Genomic DNA, 20,950 nt, shown 5'->3' with positions numbered 1-20,950 from the left:
CAAATTCACTGCTTAATAACCAAAAATCAACATTAAAATTTTTTTAAAGTAAGCTTAATTACCAACAATTACAATCTGTACTGTCCCCAATTTGCATGGAAGCAGGGAATTGGGTCATGCCCTTGAACTACAAATCCCTGTAATCCTGTAGCTCCCTGTGACAGGTTCTTTCAGAGCACATGTCCAGCTTCCCTGTCTCTTTGGGACTCTTTCTATTGGCTTGCTTTGTTCTCTGTACATGCTGAGCTAGTTGCCCCACCCTCTTTCTCTCTCCATCGGGTCTGTAGAATTACGTCTGCAGCATTATCTCCTCTGAGAACTGCCTATGCTGTATGACCCCCTTCAAGCTACGGTGACACTATCAAGATTTTGCCAGTATAAAAGTATAAACAGCATCACTATTCAGCATGTTGCTGAATTACTCCCAGCTTGTCTCTTGCATGCAGAGAGAGCTGGAGGAGAACAGACTCCCAGTTTGCAAGGCAAAACTCTTGTCCAGCACATCTGATAAACTGTAAGTTATTTTCCTTTGATTATTGCATTTAAGAAGATTTTGGTTCAAGAGTTCTGAGTGTTCATAGTGATGGTCTATACTCTGGTTTAGACTGCATGCCAATCACACCCAGTGAGTGGGCAGAACACAATCAATGAAGCTAAGTAATGTTTTAAAATGCAAATAGTACTAAGAAGGTCCTTCCTTAACAGTCATACAAGGACACTTGATTCTTTGAACACCTATTAGCCTTGGCAAAAGGGATCATCTCAACCCAGCTTTCCACAGATTTTTTTTTCGATTCATTTCAAATTATAAACCCTGACATTAGTTTTATTTCAAAATGCAGTGCTGTGATCCGGGCTGAGGAAAAATTATATTAAAATGCAGATCATATAGTCAAAATACAAACAAAAAAAAAGCTATACTATATAGGGACTTGGCAAGCACATACAACCTTTTCATTACATGAACATGAAAAAGCACCTTTATGTGCTGAAAGATTGCTTACTTTGACATGACTCTGGGCTCCCAGGTTGTAGATTTCAGTAGGTTTCACCTCATTAATTATCTTCACTAGGCAGGTGCTGTCAGTCAGATCTCCATAGTGTAGCTTCATGTCTTCAAAATTACAAGAGAATGCCATCAGATTAATGAAAGTAACACACACAAGAAAACACACTGCTCAGATTCAAGATTATATAAATGCAAAATGTAAAACAAACACAGCAGACACTTGGACTTTTGGAAGGTAATTCTATAGTCATTTTATGTGTAATTAACATCATGCACACATAGATGGCCTGTTATAAAAAATACATACTGACATGATGGCATGCACTTTGCCAGTAGGCATGTACAGGGGCAGAGTTTACAAGCACGCACAGCAGGAGTTACTGTCCACAATTGAAATGTGGAAATGATTTCTGACATTTATGCATTTTTATGACTAGTGCTCAAGTAGGCATCCACTTGCCTTCTTAAACTAGATGGCCCCTTATAAAATTTACTCTCATGGTTAGTTTCATAAAGTATCTTACAGCTTTCATCCTCACCGTCTGTCCCTTTTATTAAAAAAACAAAAGCAGAAATATCACCAGAGATATGGCAACAATTCAGTTTCAGAAGTCAGTGCATTCTTAAACTTGGCCAGGTTTTCAGAAAGTGTTGCACATGGCCTTAGATTTTTTAATGGGCCCTTTTATTAAAGCTATGCTAAGTGCCACATGACCCATAGTATAAAATAGGATGTGCAGCATTTAGCCCACACTAAGGTTCGTTAGCGTATGTTAAGCTTTAGTAAAAGGGCCTCAATTTCTTACATACTGTCTGTAAACCCACAAACTATTAAAGCAGTGTACATTAAGGTACAATAGATATTTTTCTGTCTCTAGAGGGCTCACACTCAATTTGACGAAAAAAAAAGGGAAAGAGAGCTCATATGGAGAAGGCCAGTTTTGAAAAATGTATGTACACACTATGATTTCAGGACAATACAATATTGCCTGACAATGATCTGTAATAAATCTGTATGTACCATGAATAATGTCTCGCTTCATTGCACCTGTTCATGAGGAAGCCTGCCAAATTCACTCAAAGTCAAGCAAAGGGCCTTTATCTAGATAGGGCATTAAATGTCAATAGATGCTCAACCAACGAGAAAATAAAAGTAGTCAATATACAATAGTGCGAGCATCTCTTTGAGAGTTGGTTATTGGACAGAGAGGGTAGGGTTAAATGGTCATTTCTCTCAATGGAGGGGGGTGAACACTAGAGTGCCACAGAGAACTATACATAAGTATTGCCATACTGGGAAAGACCAAAGGTCCATCAAGCTCAGCATCCTGTTTCCACCAGTGGCCAATCCAGGTCACAAATACCTGGCAAGATCCAAAAAAAAAGTACAAAACATTTTATACTGCTTATCCCAGAAATAGTGGATTTTCCCCAAGTCCATTTAATAATGGTCTATGGACTTGTCCTTTAGGAAGCCATCCAAACCTTTTTAAAACTCCGCTAAGCTAACTGCCTTTACCACATTCACTGGCAATGAATTCCAGAGTTTAATTTCACGTTGAGTGAAGAAAACGTTTCTCCGATTCGTTTTAAATTTACTACATTGTAGCTTCATTGCATGCCCCCTAGTCCTAGTATTTTTGGAAAGCGTAAACAGACACTTCACATCTACCCGTTTAACTGCACTCATTATTTTATAGACCTCTATCATATCTCCCCTCAGCTACCTTTTCTCCAAGCTGAAGAGCCCTAGCCGCTTTAGTCTTTCCTCATAGGGAAGTTGTCCCATCCCCTTTATCATTTTGTCACCCTTCTCTGCACCTTTTCTAATTCCACTATATCTTTTTTGAGATGCGGCGACCAGAATTGAACACAATATTCGAGGTGCAGTCGCACTATGGAGCGATACAAAGGCATTATAAAATCCTCATTTTTGTTTTCCATTCCTTTCCTAACAATACCTAACATTCTATTTGCTTTCTTAGCCGCAACAGCAGCACACTGAGCAGAAGGTTTCAATGTATTATCAACGATGATACCTAGATCCCTTTCTTGGTCTGTGACTCCTAACATGGAACCTTGTATGACTTAGCTATAATTCGGGTTCCTCTTTCCCACATGCATCACTTTGTACTTGCTCACATTAAACGTAATCTGCCATTTAGATGCCCAGTCTGCCAGTCTCGTAAGGTCCTCTTGTAATTTTTCACAATCCTCCCACGATTTAACGACTTTGAATAACTTTGTGTCATCAGCAAATTTAACTACCTCACTAGTTACTCCCATCTCTAGGTCATTTATAAATATGTTAAAAAGCAGCGGTCCCAGCCCAGACCCCTGGTTCTGTTTGTTTTTAGCGTGTGGTGTCCATGCGCTCAGAACTTACTTAAGTATGCCTGCACGCGCCCCACAGTAAGCCCTTTTAAGCTGCAGTATGCACACGCAAGTGCTTTCTACAGCTTCATAAAAGGGCCCCTAAAATGTTTAACTTTCTGTATATGAAGAAGGGATGACAGCTGTCAACATATTAAATGTGCCTTCAAAAAAGGGATGACAGCTGTCAACACATTGCATGTTTCGGCAAAAAAGGGATGACAGCTGTCAACACATTGCATGTTTCGGCAAAAAAAGGGATGACAGCTGTCAACACATTGCATGTTTCTACAAAAAGGTGATGACAGATGTCAAAACATAATATGTGGATCCAAAGACTATTTTAAAAAGTAGGTGACAACTGTCAAGATATTAAAACTGTACAACAAGGGATGACAGTTGTCAACACATTGCATGTAGCCACAAAAAAGTGATTACAACTGTTAACAGAGTGCATGTGACTGTTAAGAATGTCAAAAAACAGATGACAGCTGTAAACATATTAAATCTGTATATCAAGAAGGGATGACAGCTGTCAACACATTCCATGTAGATGCAAAAAAGGAATGACAGCGTCAAAATGTAACATGTGGATCCAAAGAACATTTTAAAAAGTGGGTAACAGCTGTCCACATATTAAATCTGTTTATCAAGGGATGACAGCTGTTAATACATTGCATGTAGCAGCAAAAAAAGGGATGACAGCTGTCAAGAGAGTACATGTGAATGCAAAGATTGTCAAAAAAGGGATGATAGCTGTCAACATCTTAAATGTTCCTGCAAAAAAGGGATGATAGCTGTCAACACATTGCATGTTTCTACAAAAAGGTGATGACAGCTGTCAAAACATAACATGTGGATCCAAAGAACATTTTAAAAAGTGTGTGGCAGCTGTCAAGATATTAAATCTGTATATCAAGAAGGGATGACAGCTGTCAACACATTGCATGAAGTTGCAAAAAAAGAGATGAAAGCTGTCAACACATTGCATGTTTCTACAAAAAGGTGATGACAGCTGTCAAAACATAACATGTGGATCCAAAGAACATTTTAAAAAGCGGGTGACAGCTGTCAAGATATTAAATCTGTATATCAAGAAGGGATGACAACTGTCAACACACTGCATGTAGCTGCAAAAAAGGGATGACATCTGTCAACACACTGCATATAGCTGCAAAAAAGGGATGACATCTGTCAACAGAGTGCAAGTGAATGCAAAGATTCTCAAAAAAGGGATGACAGCGGTCAACACATTGCATATACCTCCAAAAAAAAGGAATGACAGATGTCAAAACATTGCATGTTTCTACAAAAAGGTAATGACGGCTGTCAAAACATAACATGTGGATCCAAAGAATATTTTAAAAAGTGGGTGACAGCTGTCAAGATATTAAATCTGTATATCAAGAAGGGATGACAACTGTCAACACACTGCATGTAGCTGCAAAAAAGGGATGACATCTGTCAACACACTGCATATAGCTGCAAAAAAGGGATGACATCTGTCAACAGAGTGCAAGTGAATGCAAAGATTCTCAAAAAAGGGATGACAGCGGTCAACACATTGCATATACCTCCAAAAAAAGGAATGACAGATGTCAAAACATTGCATGTTTCTACAAAAAGGTAATGACGGCTGTCAAAACATAACATGTGGATCCAAAGAATATTTTAAAAAGTGGGTGACAGCTGTCAAGATATTAAATCTGTATATTATGAAGGGATGACAGCTCTCAACACATTGCATGTAGCTGCAAAAAAGGGATGACAGCCGTCAAAATATTAATTCTGTATATCAAAAATGATGACAGATGTCAACACATTGCATGTAGCTGCAAAAAAGGGATGACAGCTATCAACAGAGTGCATGTGACTGTTAAGAATATAAAAAAACGGATGACAGCTGTCAACATATTAAATGTGCCTGCAAAAAAGGGAGGACAGCTGTCAAAATATTAAATCTGTATATCAAGAAGCGATGACAGCTGTCAACACATTGCATGTAGCCACAAAAAAGGGATGACAGCTGTCAACAGAGTGCATGTGAATGCAAAGATGGTCAAAAAAGGAATGACAGCTGTCAACACATTGCATGTAGCTGCAAAAAAGGGATGACAGCTGTCAACAGAGTGCATGTGAATACAAAGATTGTCAAAAAAGGGATGACAGCTGTCAACATCTTAAAAGTACCTGCAAAAAAGGGATGACAGCCCCTTAAAGAACAATTTTTAAACATTTTCTGCATGTAATGCATGTTATTATTATTATTATTATATGTTACATTTGTATCCCGCATTTTCCCACCTGTTTGCAGGCTCAATGTGGCTTACATAATACTGGAGAGGCGTTTGCTGGCTCCGGTTATATGTTATTTGTGCGTCATACACAGGGGTACAGTTTGGGCATAGTTCTGAACTACACATGCCTACAGAACATGGACAAACCTTATTGGATCAGGTGTAAATTTGTGCACTGTTGGAGATAGCTCTAAGAGCGTAAAGACACATAAGGGCCGTGCCAACACGGTAAGTGGGGTAAGCACCGCAGGGGGGTGCCGACCTCTGGAGGGTGCCGCCGTGGTGCTTACCCTCGCCACTTACCTCAGCTCCGCGCCGCCCTGTAGGCTTTAAATCTTTTACCTCCGACGGTCGTAGCAGCTGAGCAGCGTCAGCGAAAGTGCTGCCGACGTCTCCAGCCTTCCCTTCGCACTCGTTGGTTCCCTCAGTGTCCCGCCCTCACAAGGAAAGGACGTCAGAAGAAGGCGGGACACTGAGGGAACGAATGAGCGAGCGCGAAGGGAAGGCTGGAGACGTCGGCAGCGCTTTCACTGACACTGCTCAGCTGCTGCGACCGTCGGAGGTAAAAGAGTTAAAGGCCCCAGGGCGGAGCGGAGCTGAGGTAAGGGAAGGGCAGAGAGGGACATGGATGGGAGGGCAGGGCCAAGGGAGAGGAGAAATTGCTGGAAATGGAGGGGAGGGGAGAGAGGAGAATTGCTGGATATGGATGGAGGCGGGAAGGGCAGAGAGGGACAAGGATGGACAATGATGGGAGAGCAGGGCCCAGGGAGAGAGGAGAAATTGCTGGAAATGGAGGGGAGGGGAGAGAGGAGAATTGCTGGATATGGATGGAGGAGGGAAGGGCAGAGAGGGACATGGATGGACATGGATGGGAGGGCAGACCCAGGGAGAGGAGAAATTGCTGGAAATGGAGGGGAGGGGAGAGAGGAGAATTGCTGGATATGGATGGAGGAGGGAAGGGCAGAGAGGGACATGGATGGACATGGATGGGAGGACAGAGCCCAGGGAGAGGAGAAATTGCTGGAAATGGAGGGGAGGGGAGAGAGGAGAATTGCTGGATATGGATGGAGGAGGGAAGGGCAGAGAGGGACAAGGATGGATATGGATGGGAGGACAGGGCCCAGGGAGAGAGGAGAAATTGCTGGACCTGGAGGGGAGGGGAGAGAGGAGAATTGCTGGATATGGATGGAGGAGGGAAGGGCAGAGATGGACATGGATGGACATGTATGGGAGGGCAGGGTCCAGGAAGAGAGGAGAAATTGCTGGACATGGAGGGGAGAGAGGAGAATTGTTGGACATGGATGGAGGGGAGGGAAGGGAAGACAGAGGAAGGTGATGCACATGGATGGAGGAGAAGGGAGAGAGAAGAAATGCTGGGCATGGATGGAGGGGAGGAAAGAGAGAGGAAGGAGATGAGATGAGGGAAAAGGAAGAGAGGAGAAAAACTGCACATGGATGGAGAAAATAGGCAGAAGCTGGATCCACTGGACAGTCAAGTCTGCGGAGGACCCAGCTTTTACTTATGGATATAGAGCAAGAAATGAAGAAGAAAGGAGGAAAGTAAAGAAATAAATAAAAAGGAAGCCCTGGAAATGGAGTTAAGAGGACAGATAGCAGCAGAATCAGATACTGGGCCAGCATGATCAGAAAAAGAAAGTTACCAGACAACAAAGGTAGAAAAAAATCATTTTATTTTCATTTTAGCGTTTGGAATATGTCCACTTTGAGAATTTACATTGTAATGATATGAGTTTGATTGTCAGAATTATTGAAATATGTAGCAGAATTATTGATTTTGCTGGATCAGATACCAATATAAAAATACAGCTTTAAAGACTTATTGGGACAGAATCAGATAAACTGGTCTGGCTTTCATCCCCCTCCCCTTTCCCCCCCTTTGGTACCTACTGATAACAAAAGCTTGGCTGGGTGGTTACCTAAAGCCATTAACACATCCACTACCCTCAACACATCCACTACCCTCCAAAGAGATGTCCAGTTCCTCTTCTCCTCCCACCTGAAAGATCCTTCTAAAGGAGCCTGCCTGCAACACCACAAAAGATCAAAGACACCCGAAGACACAGAGTCTGCACCTAACAAAAGACTCCACCTATGACTCAGACTGAAAGCCCACCTACCTATTCAGGCTGGGACTAAAACAAAAGACACTGATCATCTATAGAAATACAGCTGGCTACCTCAGACAAATCTTATCAAACGTGTATCTGCCCCCTCTCCCCCCCATCAACTATCAGACCATGTTCCTCTGCAACTACATTTCCCAAGACTCAGTGTAAGACTATGATGCTTTGCAATTTACTCAGGAGACAGTGCATCTAGACCACAATCCTTTGCAATACCCAGGATTCAATGCACCCACCATGCTTTGCTGCAAACAACAATACCTTGGAGACATTATAAAGGTAAACAGCACGGACTGCTAAAGACACACAGACTCTCTTCTCTTCTGCTGCACTACTCTTCCATCACTGACTGCTGTGAGGATCTGCCTCTGCCACATGGCCCTTCACTCAGCTGGACCACAGCATGCTTTGTAACAAAAGGACTTGTAAGTTAAACCTGTTATCTTGCTTTATTTTAAGCACAAATTCTCCTGTACCAAGATCCTTTTAAAAGGCTACCTCTCGTTTGCAACATTATTTACTGAAATCTCTATTGTAAATAAATCTTTCTAAAGCTAATTATATGGTCTTTTTATGGTCTGATGGCACATGGTCGTTTTTAAAATTTAGTGCCATGCTCTCAAGCCTTGCAGTACAGGTTAATGTTCTTAAACAAAAATATATTATTCAATTCCTCTTATTCTTGCAATTGTGAATCTTTTTACCTTAATAAGGTAATTGGTGGAGAATTAATCAAAATATATATCTTAAAACTTATAAATACAGCGCATGTTCTTAAAAACTAAAAATACAGCACATGCTCCGAGCAATTCCCCCTGTTTTTAAATATTTCTTGTAACAACATCTGCTATTTTATTTTGCAATGTATAGCAATTTGTTTCTAAGAATATTGCTGACAATTCCTGTCAGTGTGGCAAGTGGTGAGCGATCATTTTCACGGTTAAAAATCATAAAAAATTATTTGCGATCAAGTATTTCGCAAGAAAGGCTTGTAAGCCTTGCCATAATTGCTATTGAGAATGATATATGTGCCCAGTTAGATATCAAAGATTTAATTACTAATTTCGTGAACATGAAAGCACGAAAAGCTAAGTGGTTGTAAACCCTCTATTTGTTGAGCAATCCCACAAAGATGCACTTTATCTTTCAGCTCCTATTTCCTTTGCATCTTGTGCCACACGGGGGGGGGGGGGGGGGCGCCAACTGATAGTCTGCAGGGGGGCACCAGAGACCCTAGGCACGGCCCTGGGTGCCTTTTTGGACATTCCATATGCGCACCCATCCTAAGAATTAAACAAAGTTCAGAACACAAGAAGGAAGCTGTTAGGTTAATTAAAGTATTTGTATCCCCCATCAGTAAATTCCTAGGCAGGAAACAACTGAAATAAACATGTCACAACTTCAACTGTGATCGTAGATTCCCCTTTAATGCCCTATTTTTATAGGCTTTATCAATTCAGGGTGGAAGTGTTGGCCCAGTTTGTTGACTCTGCCCTTTAGATTTCTACTCTCAAATGCTGACTCAGCAGCTTTTACTATGTAAAACAGAAAGGAATACAGCTATCCTTGTAATCGCAAGGATACAAATCAGGATGTGTGCATACACTGATACACATGAAAGGATAATGAAGTGTATTACAAGACTGTACAATAATTGCAGGGAAGGAGAAAGGAAAGGGGCTAGGTAGTCTAAGAGCCTAAAATAGCACCTGTAACAGTGTGCAAACTATGAATGCATTTACACAATGCCAGTCTGACAACTGTACTTCAACCCTGCTCACTTCTGAGTAGATGATGACAATGAGAAGAAGATGACAATAAGGAATCAGTGAGAGGCTAGTATCATATCAAGGTTAACATACTGTGTCACAACAGAACATCAGACTGATCCATGATTTGTTTCTACAACCTATAAAGCTTTTGTTCACAAAATATCATACAAAAGAGCAGATTATTCACCATAGTAACAGGTACTTGCTTTGTAGTTCGGGGACTAGTTGAGCTTTACAACAATTTTTACACCAAGTCTAAGGTGAATAAGCACAGGAAACATACTAAAATTGACAGAGAAAGTGATATTTCTTTTGGCAAATTAAGTACTAAATATGTAGGGATTTGCTTTCTGTATATCACAGATACAACCATGTTTTCATTCTGTGAACATAGTTTTTGTGTTTTTCACTGACTTGATGAAAGGAGCAGAAGTGTTGAAATCCCGTCACAGATGTACTGAATTAGTTCAATAAAAAGGTATCATCTGCAAATTGTTTGCTGACCTTTGTTTAAAAACCAAAATAGAAGTAAGCCCATCCCCTGCTCAGAGCTGCAAAGCGACCCAGTGTCTACAGGGAGACTTAAGGCCTGGCTCTTTTACCCTCCTCCTCTTGCATTTTGGCACGTGCGGGGTTCATGTTTAATTGAAACAACAGATCTGCAAATACCAGAATACATGAGGTCATTAACTCAAAAGCCAAGAAGGGCTTATAGTCTCCCTTCAGAAACTAGGCTACTTGACAGCTCTTAAAAACACAGAGGCTGGTGGCATTTTACAGATCAATATTTACACCAAGACACACATTTTTCAGCACAAGAATACATTTCCATCAGATACTTAGACGAATGGATCTTGAAAGTGCCTATCTCAATATATCTGTTGGTCTAGAAGGTACAAACCAGCCCCTGTCACCTTTGCTACAAAAGATTAGATACCTAGCTCTCTGCAAATTTTAACAGATCTAGCTACTTCCTCCCATTTAATTTTGATTTTTACTTTTTTAAACATCATACATATTTATCTATTATTTACACATATATATATATATACAGTGGGGGAAATAAGTATTTGATCCCTTGCTGATTTTGTAAGTTTGCCCACTGACAAAGACATGAGCAGCCCATAATTGAAGGGTAGGTTATTGGTAACAGTGAGAGATAGCACATCACAAATTAAATCCGGAAAATCACATTGTGGAAAGTATATGAATTTATTTGCATTCTGCAGAGGGAAATAAGTATTTGATCCCCCACCAACCAGTAAGAGATCTGGCCCCTACAGACCAGGTAGATGCTCCAAATCAACTCGTTACCTGCATGACAGACAGCTGTCGGCAATGGTCACCTGTATGAAAGACACCTGTCCACAGACTCAGTGAATCAGTCAGACTCTAACCTCTACAAAATGGCCAAGAGCAAGGAGCTGTCTAAGGATGTCAGGGACAAGATCATACACCTGCACAAGGCTGGAATGGGCTACAAAACCATCAGTAAGACGCTGGGCGAGAAGGAGACAACTGTTGGTGCCATAGTAAGAAAATGGAAGAAGTACAAAATGACTGTCAATCGACAAAGATCTGGGGCTCCACGCAAAATCTCACCTCGTGGGTATCCTTGATCATGAGGAAGGTTAGAAATCAGCCTACAACTACAAGGGGGGAACTTGTCAATGATCTCAAGGCAGCTGGGACCACTGTCACCACGAAAACCATTGGTAACACATTACGACATAACGGATTGCAATCCTGCAGTGCCCGCAAGGTCCCCCTGCTCCGGAAGGCACATGTGACGGCCCGTCTGAAGTTTGCCAGTGAACACCTGGATGATGCCGAGAGTGATTGGGAGAAGGTGCTGTGGTCAGATGAGACAAAAATTGAGCTCTTTGGCATGAACTCAACTCGCCGTGTTTGGAGGTAGAGAAATGCTGCCTATGACCCAAAGAACACCGTCCCCACTGTCAAGCATGGAGGTGGAATGTTATGTTTTGGGGGTGTTTCTCTGCTAAGGGCACAGGACTACTTCACCGCATCAATGGGAGAATGGATGGGGCCATGTACCGTACAATTCTGAGTGACAACCTCCTTCCCTCCGCCAGGGCCTTAAAAATGGGTCGTGGCTGGGTCTTCCAGCACGACAATGACCCAAAACATACAGCCAAGGCAACAAAGGAGTGGCTCAGGAAGAAGCACATTAGGGTCATGGAGTGGCCTAGCCAGTCACCAGACCTTAATCCCATTGAAAACTTATGGAGGGAGCTGAAGCTGCGAGTTGCCAAGCGACAGCCCAGAACTCTTAATGATTTAGAGATGATCTGCAAAGAGGAGTGGACCAAAATTCCTCCTGACATGTGTGCAAACCTCATCATCAACTACAGAAGACGTCTGACCGCTGTGCTTGCCAACAAGGGTTTTGCCACCAAGTATAGGTCTTGTTTGCCAGAGGGATTAAATACTTATTTCCCTCTGCAGAATGCAAATAAATTCATATACTTTCCACAATGTGATTTTCCGGATTTAATTTGTGATGTGCTATCTCTCACTGTTACCAATAACCTACCCTTCAATTATGGGCTGCTCATGTCTTTGTCAGTGGGCAAACTTACAAAATCAGCAAGGGATCAAATACTTATTTCCCCCACTGTATATATATGGCTTTTTTTGAGGGGGTACTTGGGGGTACTGAGTACCGGCACCTTTTCCATTGGCTACTAAAACTGACCCATGGTCCCCAAGTTTTAATGAAAGAGCTCAGGCTCTACACACTGATTCTGCCTTGTCATAGGTTCTGTGACTGGTTGCAGGGGGGCTGGTTATTATGGGGAGGGTCCCTCAGTGATTACCCCCACCCCTGAAGGGTGGCCTAGCATTTGAGTACCGGCACCTTTTTCACTAGAAAAAGTGCACTGTATATATACACACACACACACACACACATATATATATATAGCGTACTGTGAGCAAAAGAAGGGACCCTTTCCTCAGGGAAATTGGTGCTACCTGCACTATTATTACAGAAGTGGCCAATACAATTAGAAGGCGCAGCATCATACAATATCATTTTTTGAGGCAATAGTTGCAGGCAGCAGCCCACGAAGAAGAAGACAGACTTCACGAGGAAAAGCATCTTACTTCCTTCAATGTGAGCCTGGGGATTCTTGTACAGGTGCTCGATCCTCCCAGTGTTGAAAGAACTAGAGCGGCGAACAATGCCATGCACCTGAAATTTAAGACAAGAGAGTAAATTAAAATTTAAATAATAAAGATTCTTAAGAATATGCACTAGTATATTACTCACAGGGCTTACAGAAGAATCAGAAAGGAAAAGAAAACTGCCATCACCAGAAAAGAAGACCTTCTGCCTCCTGTTCTCAAAATATCACCTTTCAACTTTTTCTTCTACTGGTCTCATTCTAAAGTCTATTCTGTTCTCCTCTTCCACCCCATAACAAAAATTATTTCTTATAATTCTAGATTTTCTCATATACAAACCATGCACCTTTTATTTTGGTACACCCTCTTTATAAAAATATCCCTTTCCCCATGTTATCTAAGAGGATAATTTTGTGTGAATTTCCATGGATAAACCCTATTTTCCCTGCAGAAAAGGGTATTTATAAAATTATCCCCACAGAGTATGCACATAAACCTATACACCCTGACATAAAGGCCTTCAGGACTGGAACAATCCATATAGCTTTAATAAAAAGAACACAGATGCAATGCGCCAAGACACATTTCTAAGTTCTGCTTGATGGGACCTTTGCTTTCTTATCTGATTTATCTGAGCAATTTTACTCCTATTGACCCTTGAAGCAGGCGTCTGTACGCCGAAACACAGCCATGTCGGGTCTTTTTATTAAAGATATCTTGATTGTTCCAATCCTGAAGGCCTTTTTTGTGGTTTTTTTGTGTTGTCTTCTCTGTTTGTGTACTTCCTGACCTGCTACCTGACATTTAGGCATGCCCAGGGATGTAGATTAGATGGAGTCACGAAGAATGTAAGCAGGTAGGTTATAAAATGCACACACATCAACTGCGTACATTTGCACCTACTCCTAAACAGGTATAAAATGTACACGGGAATATTAGCCATTACCCCCTCTATTCTTAGGTTGTGCGCGCAAATACAGTTGAATTTTGTATTTGCGTAATCAACTTAATTAGTTAACAATCAGCACTGATAACGGCCAATTAACAAGCTTTTGACACTAACTGGCAAAAATTAGAATTTATGCACACAACCAAGCGTATTCTATAACATGATGAGCATAAATTCTAAGTTGCATAGTTGAAAAGGGGGTGTGGCCATGGAATGGATGGATCATGGGCGTTTCTAAAATCTATGCATGTTGTTATAGAATACACCCAGTGCACATGTAATTTAGGCATCAGCATTTACACCAAGTAAAACGTGGCATAAATGGGCACAACTAAATTTAGTCATGTTGACAGATGCTCAGGGGGGATTCTACATAAAGCACCTAAAAAATCTGCTCGGAAAACATTTCCGCCTAAGCGTACTCTATAAGTGGTGCCTAGATCTAGACATGGTATATAGAATGAGTAGTTGGTATATCAGCGGCTAAAACTATGCACATCCACTTATACCAATAAAAACATGGCATAAATTCCAGCATGTAGATTTAGGCACACTGAGTCATATTCTATAATTACATGCATACATTTTGGAATGCCCACGAAACACCCATTTCCCCGCCTATAATCATGCCCCTTTTTGGCTGCATGTCTTAAAATGTAGGTGTAGTGCATTACAAAATACACTTACCATTTTGTGCGTGTAAATTTAATTATTGTCAATTAGTGCTCATTATTGCTTGTTAAATGCTGTTAACAACACTGATTGACTTGTTAAAACAATTACGTTATACATGCAGTTATAGAATCTGGTTTGATTTTGACACGGAATGCTAGGTGCGCTATATAGAATCTGGGGGTCAGTGTATTCTACATAAGTTCATAAGTATTGCCATACTGGGAAAGACCAACGGTTCATCAAGTCCAGCATCCTGTTTCCAACAGTGGCCAATCCAGATCACAAATACCTGGCAAGATCCCAAAAAAGTGCAAAACATTTTATACTGCTTATCCCAGAAATAGTGGATTTTCCCCAAGTCCATTTAATAATGGTCTATGGACTTTTCCTTTAGGAAGCCATCCAAACCTTTTTTAAACTTCGCTAAGCTAACCACATTTACCACAATCTCTGGCAACGAATTCCAGTCAGAAGCAGAGGGTGAAAGTGTGAGAGGGACTGACAAACCAGCAGCGGAAGAAGAGAAATTCCACTTCACTTAATTTCCACATATTCACCGTGCACTGTGTAATGGTTTAAGAGCCACAGTACAAATTTTTCAGGGAATAACGTGCGGCTGATGATATGGAAGATACCCACGCTTCAAAAATTCATAAAGGTAGAGAAAAATGAAGAAAAAGTGAGAAATTAAAAGGAAAGGAATCACGATATCAAAATACATGTGCATCAGCAGGGATTCTTACTATAAAAAAATGTAAAAGAAAGAAAAAGACAAAATGGCATGCCCTTTACACCTGGAGCAGGTCCATGACTGGTATTGTCAGCTCTTGGACTATTAACTTCTGTCTTAGCACTTTTGAACTTCTGGCTTGCAGAAACCAACCGACAACATCACAGAGCTCAAACTTGACGAAAGATGGCATTTGCAGGAGTTTAAGATGTCAGCACAAAAATCTCTCCTGCCATGTAACCAAACAGATGAACAGGTGAAAGGACTTCACCTGGGCTGAGCAAAGACAAGCACAGGGCCCCTTTGCAAGGGGAATTACAACATACAGTAATGTACATTAGGTACAAACTGGTGAGTGTGTGGGGGTTGGGGTTAAACCATCTTCCTCTTGCTGGTATGTGTACACACTAGTATAAAAAACCCACAAAAGGCTTACAAGCCTTCCAACATAAAAACTGATGAAAGACAGATTTATCTGCTAGTCAGAGAGGTACAGAGAAATCTAGGTACTGGGAAATCTAGCCAAGAATGCAAGATAAGTACTTTTCTTTTCTTTAAGTAAATCTTTTTTAAAGAAATCCAAACATACTAAAACAAAGTGAAAATCATACAAAAAACAAGTGTTTCTGTTTAAAAAAAGAGACACAGCAGTTTAAAAGCACAAAATTTAGCAGGTACAAGCATTTTCCACATATAGGCCCAGATTCAGTAAATCGCATTGAAAAATCAGCACGGAAAAAATTATGTGTTGAGCACTATTCTATAAAAAGCATCTGCACTTTATGGAATACTGCCTAAGTGCCTAATCCGCACCTAACTTAAGAGGCTTGCATTTATGGCTGCTGAAACCAGGTGTAAATGCTGGTGCCTAAATTGTGTGAATTGGATGTATTCTTTAAAAATGTGCATAACTCTTAGGAACGCCCTGGAAATGCTCCCTAAATATACCCCCTTGAAATTACGCACTGTAGGAGTTATGTGCACATCATTATAGAATACGATGTGCGCATAACTCCCGATTAAAGCCAATCAACAAAAATAATTAGTTGTTAGCAGTCAATTATTGTCACTGATTGGCTCATTATTGTCACTGATTGGCTCATTAATCAATTAAGTTGTGAGCGTAAATAGGCCATGTGTCGTATTCTGCAGGGTTTCAAAGGAATCTTCATTAGGGACCCGGATTCAGTCTGTCGCCATCTGCAACAAAAGTAACTTCGTCACTGGATTCTGCCAGCATTAGAAGATCATGCTTAGAGAATTTGACCAAATGCCGAGTGAGGAATATAATAGCTGACGGGTGTAGTGCATGCACCCGACAGCATTAAGATAAGTGCGTCTTATACAAATTTTGCATTAGTATTGAATCAGTATTGAATTTAACTTAGGCGCATTTCAGGTCCTTTCAGTCCAGTCTAGTGAAATCTTTCCACACTCTAGCGCAGTATCACATATAAGTGATATACTTTCATAACTATTGAGCATATGGATGAGTAATCAATTAATATTGATGTTTAGGAGAATTACAACATATAATAGAGATTAAGAACAGAATTAATTGCGGGAACTTATCAGTATTGTGCTGGAAGGTTACGAAAATGTAACTTTAGATCCTTAGCTTTTTACAGTTAAGTGTATGAGTGATTGTCTGGGTTTGAGTGTATGAGTATAAGTGCTTTATTAGGAAGGACATGGGTAAGGTTCAATTATTTTGTGAAAATTTATTTGCTTGATTATTATTGTTATTTAATTTTTGTATTATGTTATTGAGTGATATGGTTTTGCAATTTGTGCTGAGTTTGGCACCACAGTTGATACTGGGAGCACCGCATGCGCTTTTATTTATAGTTAGAGATTTCCAGTGACTGAGAAACTTATCCACCCCCTAGGAAATGCCTTTGACCTTACTCTGAGAATTTCTCCTATCTCGCTAATTATTAATTACTAACATTATTTTATTTCTTAAATATTGACTCTTTCTCATGTCCTTCCTGATTTGTTAAAACCCTGTATTTCATTTGTCTATTTACCAGTGGTATCTATTAGGATTATATATATTTCGATGGGCAAAAGGGGCACTCAGGGAAGACAAAGCCATAGCGGAGAAAATAAATGAATTCTTTGCTTCAGTCTTCACTGAGGAAGATGTGGGAGAGATACTGGTGCCAGAAATGGTATTCAATGCTGACCAGTCAGAGAAACTAAATCAAATCTCTGTAAACCTGGAAGATGTAATGGGGCAATTTGACAAATAGAAGAGTAGCAAATCACCAGGACCGGATGGTATACATACCAGAGTATTGATAGAACTGAAAAATTAACTTGCAGAACTATTGGTAGTAATATGTAATTTATCTTTAAAATCAAGTATGGTACCGGAAAATTGGAGGGTGGCCAATGTAACGCCGATTTTTTAAAAAGGTTCCAGAGGTGATTTGTGAAATTACAGACCAGTGAGCCTGGCATTGGTGTCAGGCAAAATTGTAGAGACTATTATAAAGAACAAAATTACAGGGAAAATTCAAAAGCATGGATTAATGAGACAAAGACAACACGGATTTAATGAAGGGAAATCTTGCCTCACCAATCTATCACATTTCTTTAAAGGGATGAACAAACATGTGGATAAAGGTGAGCTGGTCGATATTGTGTATCTGGATTTTCAAAAGGCATCTGACAAAGTATCTCATGGAAGACTCCAGAGGAAATTGGAGAGTCATGGGATAGAAAGTAGTGTCCTATTGTGGATTAAAAACTGGTTAAAAGATAGAAAACAGAGAGTAGGGTTAAATGGTCAGTAATCTCAGTGGAGAAGGGTAGATAGTGGGATTCCGCAGGGGTCTGTGTTAGGACTGCTGCTTTTTAACATAATTATAAATGATATACATAAGGGAGTGGAGGAGTGGCCTAGTGGTTAGAGCACCAGTCTTGCAATCCAGAGGTGGCCGGTTCAAATCCCGCTGCTGCTCCTTGTGATCTTGGGCAAGTCACTTAACTCTCCATTGCCTCAGGTACAAACTTAGATTGTGAGCCCTCCTGGGACAGAGAAACATCCAGAGTACCTGAATGTAACTCACCTTGAGCTACTACTGAAAAAGGTGTGAGCAAAATCTAAATAAATAAATAAATTTGCCAATGACACAAAGTTATTCAACGTTGTTAAAACGCAAGAGGATTGTGGAAAAATTGCAAGACAACCTTATGAGACTGGGAGACAGGGCATCCAAATGGCAGATGATGTTTAATGTGAGCAAGTGCGAAGTGATAATAGTAGATTTAAAACGAATTAGAGAAAATATTTCTTCACTCAACAAGTAATTAAACTCTGGACTTCGTTGCCAGAGAATGTAGTAAAAGCAGTTAGCTTAACAGAGTTTAAAAAAAGGTTTGGATGGTTTCCTAAAAGCTGTAAGCCACTATTAAAATGGACTTGGGACAATCCACTGCTTAATTTTAGGATAAGCAGCATAAAATGTATTGTACTGTTCTGTTTTGAGATCTTGCCAGGTGTGACCTGGATTGGCCACTGTAGGAAACAGGATACTGGGACTGATGGACCTTCAGTCTGTCCCAGTATGGCAACAGTACTTATACAATTACCCTGTGATAACAATAATATACTAGGGATGAGCTGTACAAATTCAGAACATCAAAAATATTAGCCCAATGGGCTGGTATTTTTGATGTTCTGATTTCAATTACCGCAATACTGGCTGGATGTCACATCAGAAAATGCGAGGGAGGTTTAGTTCCAAGATGAAATAAATGACTGCTTCACGGAACAGCTGGTTCAGGAACCAACAAAAGGGGGAGTATTTGGAATGCAGGACTCGGTGCAAGAAGTGTCGGGGCTGCTAGGCAATAGTGATCATAATATCAGACACTAAGGATATCTACTGCAAAAGCATTTAACTTTCAAAATAGCAATTATGATAAAATCAGGAAAATGAAAAAACAAAACAAAAAAAACCCCTAAAGGGGCAGGTGCATAATTTAAGAGTTTAAATTAGGCATGGACTTTGTTTAAAAATACCACCTTGGAAGCCCATACCATGTATCAAAAAAGGTGGAAAGAAGGCCAAACAACAGCAGGCACTGTTAAAAAATGAGGTGAAACATGCTACTAGAGCCAAAAGAGTATCTTTCCAAAAACGAAAAGTATCTGAATGAAGAAAACAAGTTAGATGCAAGGCATTGATAAAGAAGGCTAAAAGAAACTGAGAAAGAAGCTTTGCTGTAGACACTAAAACTTTTTCAGGTATATTAGAAACAGAAAGCCTATGAGGGAGTAAGTTGGACCAGTGTTTCCCAACTCTGGTCCTGGAGTACCCCCTTGCCAGTCAGGTTTTCAGGATATCCATAATGAATATGCATGGACAAGTTCATTCATATTCATTGTACATATTCTCAAAACCTGTCTTGCAAGGGGTATTCCAGGACTGGGCTTGGGAAACAATGAGTTGGACCATTCAACGTGCACCCAGGGATAAGGCCACACTGGAAGGACTAAATAAATGCTTTGCTTCAGTCTCTACTAAGGTAAAATCTCATAGTAATAACTTTTTCAAGTATATCAGAAGCAGAAAATCTGTAAGGGAATCAGTGGGACCATTAGATCATCAAGGAATAAAAGGGAAGACAAGACCATAACAGAGAGACTAAATGAATTCTTTGCTTTGGTCTTTACTGAAGAGGATGTAAGAGATCTACCTGTGCCAGAAATGGTTTTCAAGGGTGATATGGAGGAAATGAAACAAATCTGAGTGAAACTGGAAAATGTAAAAAGCCAAACTGACAAGTTAAAGAGCAGAAAATCACCTGGACTGACTAGACTAGGGGGCACACAATGAAGCTACTAAGTACAGTTAAAATGAATTGGAGAAAATATTTCTTCACTCAGCATATAATTAAACTCTGGAATTCATTGTCAGAGAATGTAGTAAAAGCAGTTAGCTTAGCAGAGTTGGTATACACCCCAGGATACTGAAAGAATTTAAAAATGAAATTGCAGATCTACTACTGGCAATCTATAGCCTGACATTAATATTGTGACTACTCTAACACCAATTTATAAAATGGGTTCCAGGGGTGATCTGGGAAAGTACAGACTGATAAAGTCCAACCTTAGTGCTGGGCAACCTGGTTGAAACTATTATAAAGAACAAAATTCCTGAATGTGTAGACAAGTATAGTTCAGTGAGAGAGAGTCAACATGGAATCAGACAAGGGAATTCTTGCCTCACCAATTTGCTACATTTTTTTGAAGATGTGAATAAACATGTGGATAAAAGTGAGCCAGTTGATATATGTCAAAAGCTTTCTGAAAATCTAGATAGTCCCTCATGAGAGACTCCTGAGAAAATTAAAAATCCATCTTATAGGAGGCAATGTTCTGCTGTGGTTTGGGAACTGGTTAAAAGATGGTTTGCTTTGGTTTAGTTGCTGTACTACGATATTGCCCTCCTTGTGTTTCCTGTTGATATCTTCTGTTTTGTTGTCATCCTTAACTTGGCTGTAATATATTCAGAACTGTACACTATTGTTGAGCAAATTGTAGAATAATGAGTGTCAAATAAGTACAATAAATATATGTAGGATAAGGGAGGAACACTTGAGACAATTTAAACTTGAAAATTTTTGTGTGCCGGGGTAAGGGGGCCAGGGGCACTTGCATACATTTGCAGGAAGTACAAATCTAACCCACCCACCCCCACCTAATATGACATCACAAAACATGAAGCAACATCAAGCTCTGTCTAAGCTCAGCATGGAATCAATATAGACAAAAAAGTTTTGAAAACCCATAAGCCACTATAACAAGTTTAAGCTTTCACAAAGTTAGAAACAACCT

At 40.3% G+C, this 20,950-nt stretch overlaps 1 protein-coding gene across 1 annotated transcript in view; it reads right to left on the bottom strand.

Moving 5' to 3' along the window:
* The window catches only part of GMDS (GDP-mannose 4,6-dehydratase), a 1,325,660-nt gene that overhangs the window by 1,109,050 nt on the left and 195,660 nt on the right, over window positions 1-20,950 (bottom strand). The window contains exons 3-4 of the mRNA XM_030210948.1: window positions 12,725-12,812; window positions 1,005-1,114 (exon numbers count right to left, since the gene is read on the bottom strand). Coding sequence (XP_030066808.1) covers window positions 1,005-1,114; window positions 12,725-12,812 — 198 coding nt within the window. The remainder of the gene's footprint in view (window positions 1-1,004; window positions 1,115-12,724; window positions 12,813-20,950) is intronic.

This window comes from Microcaecilia unicolor, chromosome 1, assembly GCF_901765095.1.
Source record: "Microcaecilia unicolor chromosome 1, aMicUni1.1, whole genome shotgun sequence".
Classification (NCBI taxonomy): Eukaryota; Metazoa; Chordata; class Amphibia; order Gymnophiona; family Siphonopidae; genus Microcaecilia; species Microcaecilia unicolor.
Note: the sequence above shows the minus strand (reverse complement) of the source record. Positions and strands in the feature narration are given on the sequence as shown.